Below are 7,780 nucleotides of genomic sequence, written 5' to 3'. Positions count from 1 at the left end.
GGTTCAGAATTCTCACCTTCTGTGGGTCTCCTCTCAGTTACCCCATATCTCAGCTGTGGTCTCGCAGGAGAGTGGATTGTTCCAGCCTTTACTGTCCCATCCTCACCACCAGGAACTGTACAGGAGGGAAAAATCCCTTTTCCTTCTACATTTTTAGGTTTTTGGGTGGGGCTCTGTAACAAAACACAGACTAACAATAGAAAAATAAACAAGTGTATTAACATGCATGTCTCATATATACTCGGGAGAAATGCAAGGATGAGTAACTCAAAGAGGTGGCTGGAGCTCAGACCTACATAGTATTTTAACCAAAGAACAATGTATTTTTACAAGAGTGACGTGACAGAGAAAAAGGATCTTAAGTTTCAAAGGGTGGCAAATTCTAGGGAGATAAATCTGTAAGAAACCAGTGGTTATTGCTACCCTTAGCAAGAAAATGAGATAATACGCTCACCTTCTTACTCAGAACAATTTCAGCGCACAGTGTCCTGCAGGTGCTGCTGCTCTCCCTGTGGCATCACTCCAGGCTGTTTCAGATGTCGCCACACGTCCTCACCCCACAGCCCCCCACCTCCCGTCACTGTGACACCTCTGTGACATGACAGAGAAAAAGGGTCTTAAGCTTCAAAGGGTGGCAAATTGTAGGCAGATAAACCTGTAAGAAACCAGTGGCAGATACTAGCTGGTCAGTCCGGGCTGTTAGGTCGTGTCCTCCAGGGCTGTCACGGGGCTGACAGGCATCTGGGCTTGTTGGAGTTTGACATTTGTACAAATCTATGTTCTGCATTCGGGCAAATAGCGGGTAGACAGAGAAATTTCCTTGGATCTGCTTCTTCTCAATTGCCTTCAGTTCAAAATACTCCTTACGCTGAAGGGGTGTAGTTTTTGGTGGCATTTGGTGCTATTCATCTGTAGGTTTTATTACAAGTTTCCTTGCCTTATAAGGACCCCCTTATGTTCTAACACAGAAAGGTGAAGTAAGGCTTTGTCAACAAGGAGTTGTTAGGATTGCTGTTCCCATGAGACATATTTACAACAGTAAAACATTAATTTAGAAATTAAAAATCTACAATAGTATCCAAAGAAGTTAGTATCGGAATCTGGCTGAGCAGCGTGCTGCTGCGCTATGTCCCTGTGGAAACAACAGGCAGGGTGTCGTGTTCTTTTGTGGAAAGTGTATTTAAGGAAATTTTAACTGAAAAAGATGAAGACCCGAGAGCAAAGGCACGTAAAACTATTTAATGAGAATGAGTGTTAATCAAAGATGGGAGCTCATTTTCAGTTGCATAAAATGTTCGTTCCATTTTGTTTTTAATTTATAGTTGCTCAAATTCATTACAAAACAGGAGGAAGTTTCTCTTTTGGCAGCAGTGCTAATTCAGATTGTTCCTGAGCAATAACTTTAAACAAGCTCATTTCATTATTTTCCGGCAGGTGATGTCTTGTGACATCAAATTATACCTCTTCAAACATAAGAAAGAAAACGTGTTAAGGCAGTTGGACCAATAAATGGTTCCTGTTTTTCCCGTATCTCAAGGGGCGGAGCTCCCGAACCCCCAGGAGTAAGGGAAGTCCTAAGGAGTTAAATACTGGGGCCGGCTCAGCCCCGGGCAGACTGCAGTCCGGGCACCTCAGTCACCATGAAGGCTCTCCTTGTGCTGGGGCTCGTCCTTCTCGCTGTCGCTGTGCAGGGCAAGGTCTGGGAGAGATGCGCGCTGGCCCGAAAGCTGAAGGAACTCGGAATGGACGGCTACAGGGGAGTCAGCCTGGCCAACTGTAAGTCATCTCTTGTTCGTCCTTCCAAATAGCTGGTGGGGGCGGAACGGATAGTAATGCAGGATGAAAAATGAGAAGGGGACTTTGAGCGAACGGACTTTTTAAAAACTCTCTTGGAAGACTTGTACACTTAACAATGTTTAGAAATATCAACTTGTTCCTTTGGAATGAGATGTACCAGATGAAGGTTTGAGGATATGGGAGGGCAAAATTCTATACCGCTCTAAGCATGCCGGGACCCATGCTTCCAGTGTCACTAAATTTGTGGGTTCGGTTCCCTCAGCGGCCCGCGTAAGGCTGGCTGAAAGGTACTTTTGGGCACCTGGGATGTCTCTGTCAGGCCCTTGGCATTTGACTCCAGCCATGTCTAGTTTGGAACTTGGGTTCTGCAAGCCTAGAGTAATGCAGCATTTTTCTCCTTTCCAATCATGATGTTGGGGTTTTAACAGCAAATTTTAACAATTCTGTGGAACTCTTTTTTTGGAGGGGGGGTAATTAGGTTTATTCATTTATTTTTAATGGAGGTACTGAGGACTGAACCCACAGCCTCGTGCATGCTAAGGATGCGCTCTAACACCGAGCTCTACCCTCCCCGCTGAACTAGCACAGGGGCTAGTAGGACCCAACTTCCCCTCAGTCAGTGTTTGTATGAGGATCCCTGAAATGCAGCAGGAAAGGACGTTTCATCATTCTTACTCCCTCTAGTTGATTAAGTATTTTTCATTTTCTTCCACGGAATTCAAGCTGTGCCCTAAGTAAAAGTTGCTCTTTATTTCAGTCCAATTTTGTCAATGTAGTCACTGTGTTTTTCAGATTGAACTGAGACATTTCCCCTCAATAACTATTTCTGAGCAAATGAGCAGATGGCTGGTTGGATGGATGGGTGGGTGGGTGGATGGAGCAGTCTTCTCCATTATACAGCTCTTGTCTGGGGTCTAATTTGACATCCAAATTCACCTTTAGATATCATAAGAAAATTTCTTCCTCCCAGAAATTCCTTATTTTCCCCACTGAAAAGCACTTTTCCATCATCATTATATATCTACTGCTAAGCACAAATCCACTCAACAAGTCTTGATTTTTCTCTTCTAGGCTAAATCTTACCTGAGGGATGGGAGTGGGGGAAGGGTAATGGCAATGGCAAAACAGCTAGTTTCATATTTTCTAAAGTATGTTGTCTTGTTTCATTAGTATTACAAAATGATTTGATAACAAAAGAATTCTCTTAAGGGCCCTTTAGCACTAAGGTGTTAAAATGCTTCGCACGTAAAAGTCATCTTTATACTTACAAAGGCGGTCAGTCATTAGTAAAATTGAATTTGCCTAATAGAACATGCTTTGCCATGTAAGTCACGTGGTGTTGCTGACTACTACTAAAAGTAAGCTCTTTTCAGGGATGTGTTTGGCCAGATGGGAAAGTAGTTATAACACAAAAGCTACAAACTACAACCGCGACAGCAAAAGCACCGATTACGGGATATTCCAGATCAACAGCCGCTACTGGTGTGACGATGGCAAAACTCCAAAAGCAGTGAACGGCTGTGGCATCAAATGTAACGGTAAGACAAGATGACGCTGAGCGGGGGCACGGGGACTGTCCTGTCACGTTTACAAGAACAGACATTCAGAACAAGTGATAAAGCCTTGATGGGGTCACCGGGGACCTAGGAAACCTCCATCTCAACTTCCAGGAGCTCTTTATTACCCTCCTCCTGATTCCTGAAGTAAGAACGTAAAGTGCTCTTATCATGAAAGGTTGCTGTTCTCTAACACACAGAAGTTTCTGGAGGGATCCATCAATTTACTGAGGCTGGACTGTGTGACTCTCTGTGCAGAACTATGCACTCCTCTGACTTACTCTGAGGAGCTTTGGGGATAATTTGGTTGCGTGGCCTTTTATTTTTTTTTTTCATCTATGGTCCTTTGTTGAAAAAATGAAAGGGCTGGTACTTAACTAATCAAGGAGGAGGAATATGTGTGGCCCTTTTGTAAACATGGTTTTTACTTTTTATTATGAAATGTTCTAAATATATGGAAAATTAGAGAAATTAGTATAATATACAGAAATATATCCATCATATACTTTAACAGTTTTTAACATTTTCTTCTATTTACTTCTGTGTCTGTATGTATATATTTTTTTTTGGTTGAATGATTTTAAAGTGAATTAGAAACATTATGACATGTAATCTCTAAATTCTTTAGTTCCTGTGCACAGTTCCTATATAATCACAGTCATTCTAACAAGCTAAGTTATGGATTTGTTCAATTGGGGTGAAACAAATATTCTATTGAGTTTATTTAAAAATAGAGGTCACATATGGAATCTCTTGTGCATAAAGTATTGAGGAAGTATTGCAAAATTTTATATTGTCAAATTTTTATTTATGTTTCGTTTTTTATATCGTTAAATTTTTAAATATTAAATTTTCTAATAGAGAAGATGAAGATCTTAGAATATTCTTTTGTATTCAGTTAACTTCTTTTTAAAAATATTTTGTATTATATAATAATTTCTGGTCCTTGAATGAAAATTCTTACTACCCAGAGATTTGTGACCACTGGTGACTTGGTACACACAAATTCTTTCAGGACATGTATCAGACTTGTCTGTGAAGGTAAAGTGATGTCATGCACATATCTACCCACATGCAAATGTGCAGGCAATGTGTGTTTTAACAAAAATGATATTGCATTCTATATACTGCTCTATGATTTGTTCTTTACCACATAAAATTATTTTTAAGTCAACAAATACCAATCTGTATTAGTTTTTAAAGATGACTAGAATTCCACTACATAAATATTCCGTCATTTATCAGTCTAGCTCTTACTGGTAAGCTCTTAGGCTGTTCCCATTTTCCCCTTTTATTAATTGCTATGAGACACCTTGTACATACATCTTTGAGTGTGTTTTTATTATTTCTTTAGGAACATCTTTCCAGTAGTTGAAATGCTGAGCAAAAATATGCTAGGCCAGTTTCTGTTTCTTCATTTGTTTAAAGTGTTTAGTAAAAGAAAAAATTCTATCACATTATTTAGTAATTCCAGAGCTTTCAATGACTTTGGTAAATGAGAAACAGAATGCTTTATTTCATGCCAAATGGGATGCAAGGAAGAAGATATTTTCCCTCCACATTCACAGATACGTAGACTCTTGAAAAGTAATTTGTGTTCTCTCTTCAGCTTAAGAGAATAAAACTGGCTGAAACTAAATTTAAAATGAAATTTCTATGACTGTTGTTTTCATTCCTCACCATCTCTTTTTCAGTTTTGCTGCAAGATGACATCACCAAAGCCGTACAATGTGCAAAGAGGGTTGTCAGGGACCCTCACGGCGTTAGAGCATGGTATGTCTTTTTTTCCTTCGTTTTATTGAGGTGTAATGGACATACAGCACTGGATAGTTTAAGGTATATGGCGTAATGATTTGACTTACATACATCACAGTAGGTTTAGTGAACACCCATCCCCTCAGACTGTTAGAGCAGGCAGACAGCTAGATGTGAGCAGAGAAGGGGGGACACAGGCCAAAAGGCAGGAATTGGCAAGAAAAGGAGGGGCCGGGGCCAAATGCAGGAAACCCTACATCATGTAAACAACAGGGGTCCCTGGGCAGAGAAAGAAAAGTAGGAACCTCTGGGCTGATAAGCGGTCACAAATTTAGGTGTGACAAGCAACCAGGAGGTCCACAAAGAAAGGTGGGAAAAGGCAAGGACCTCCAGTGTCTAAATGTAACCTGTTGCTCATTATGCCTTCATTTCAATAAAATTAGCCTTGCAGATTAGAAGTACCCCGCATGCGCCAACGCCATGACATTTCCCAGCCATACTAAATAAGGACAAAAATCCCTCCTCCCTTTGGGAAGGTGGAGTTGGGATGAAAATCAGGGAATACGACCCCAAACCCTTCTCCCTGCAAGGAATATTCTGCCCATTTATTTTCACACTCTATGTAACCGATCTGCCAAAGAAACTCTGGACAGTGGCTCATCTGAGCCTGCCCACTGCCCCATTGAGAGTGTACTGCTGTCCCTTCTTTACTTTCTTAGCCTCTCATCTCTGAATTCTTTCTACCAGGAGACAAGAACCTAATCACCAGCAACAATATGGATACAAAATTAAAGAAATAGAAGGAAAAAATTCTGTGTGCTGCCTTTAGGATTTACTCTCTAACATTTTTTATACATAGCATGTAGCAGTTAATTATATATATAATTTATTCTATCTATTATATATATAATTTATCAGTTTGTACATATCAGCTCCAGTATTTATCTTACTATAGCTGGAATTTGTAGTGACTTTTTACTGCCTTCATCCAGTTCCCCCTCTCTCTCCTCCCCACCTCTCATCCCGCCCTCAACCCTCACCTCTGGTATCCACAAATCTCTTTTTCTATGAGTGTTTTGTATGTGTGCTTTTGAAGTAAAAGGCACCTACGACACTCTTGTTAGTTCCTGTTACAAGCACGCTGTGTTTTAAGCATCAAAGGGGAGCTCTGGTTTGCCCTCCTGTTCTGAGACAAGTCAGAGAACATTTCCAAAGACCAAACTGTGCTGCCGAGAACTGACGACTACAGCTCCGGGTTTACGCTGAAAAGCGTGTTACCTCGAAACGATCTACTTTAACTGATTCAGAATCTTACCCTTTTACCCCTCAATTTCTTGTAGCGGATTTCTGGACTTTTTAAGATTCTCCTCACTCAAGTAGAGCTGATTTACAATGTCGTGTTAGTTTCTGGTAGATTAAGACATTAAGTGAATGCAGCTACGTTTTAACCTCATTCCTCTTTGTTTCATCTTTCTCTCCAGGGTGGCATGGAAAAATAAATGCCGAGGCCAAGATCTCAGGAAGTATGTTGCGGGCTGCAGATTGTAACTGCGGAGTTTCCTTCTTCAGCTCACTTTGTCTCTTTTTCATATCAAGGAATCAAAATTTAAGTGACAGGTCATACTACCATTCTTTGAAGCAAATAATGTTTCTACAAAAGCAGGAGCATGTGGTCTTTTTTCTAAGAGGCTTAAAATTTACTAAGTTGGATATGAGGCCTACAGTGCTTTTCGGTTGGCTAACAGAACTAATGCTGGTGAACATTTGTCTAAAACCATAATTATCAAATAGATCTGCAGCCCATTCAGCTCTTAATCAAGGAAATAACCCAGACTTAATCTTGAATGATACAAGTACTGGCCAATATTCAATGGAAATGTAACTAAAGAGTATCTTGAATGGATCTTAGGCAAAGTCCCACCTGTGTAGGCACGTGACATCTACATCTGTTCAGTCATCTTCAAAACAGTAAACGAAAACCATTGTTTGTTGGGTAATGTAACGTTTTAATAGGGGCAGAAGGCCAAATGGCTACAAATGAAGACAATCTGAATTAAGATTCATTAAGTGTGTGGCCTTTGCTTTAACTGTTTTCTTAGAAAGGTTGCATTTACGAAGCTTTAAAAATAAACACACAAGCTGTATATCAATCTACTTTAGCCCTTTTAAAGAACTCCTTCATGCATCTTGCTGACCACGAAGAGAGATTAGATCAAGAAATAGAGAGTTTAGATGAGGGGTTGCTTTTCCTTAATTTCGTTAACTTCCTGCATTATGACTAAATTCAGAGGCCGATGAGCTTGCAAGTATGGAAATAATTGCTAATTAACCACAGATGAGAAATCACGCATGCTGTTAAAAAATACAAACACTATCATTAAAGGCTTTGCAAGTCATACCTTGTGTTTCTTTTTTTAGACCCTTTTAGTGTCTTTGATGAAAAAAAAATGTATGTATATATCTGGGGAAAATGACTTGGCACCTTAGTGTTTGCTGTACCCACGCAGCTGGATAATGGGGGAGAGAAACCCCTGAGCGGGCTGACAGGTCTCACTTGAAACTCATAACCACAGATCTCACGTGGGCCCTCCAGTCTGCCCGGCCATCTGAGTCACTTCTCTGCAGCCCTCTGTCTGAGTCCCCACTCTCCAAAATGACCAGCACTGTTTCAC

At 40.5% G+C, this 7,780-nt stretch overlaps 1 protein-coding gene across 1 annotated transcript; it reads left to right on the top strand.

Annotated features, from left to right (window-relative positions):
* Positions 1-1,587: 1,587 nt before the first annotated feature.
* LOC140700491 (lysozyme C-like) lies at positions 1,588-7,504 on the top strand. Its single transcript, XM_072973937.1, has 4 exons — positions 1,588-1,776; positions 3,171-3,335; positions 5,048-5,126; positions 6,590-7,504. Exons 1-4 carry the CDS (start codon positions 1,641-1,643, stop codon positions 6,654-6,656), a joined length of 447 nt encoding a protein of 148 aa, XP_072830038.1. The 5' UTR covers positions 1,588-1,640; the 3' UTR covers positions 6,657-7,504.
* Positions 7,505-7,780: the final 276 nt, after the last annotated feature.

Source organism: Vicugna pacos, chromosome 12, assembly GCF_048564905.1.
Source record: "Vicugna pacos chromosome 12, VicPac4, whole genome shotgun sequence".
NCBI classification, from domain to species: domain Eukaryota; kingdom Metazoa; phylum Chordata; class Mammalia; order Artiodactyla; family Camelidae; genus Vicugna; species Vicugna pacos.
This window is presented reverse-complemented; position numbering and strand designations above follow the sequence as displayed.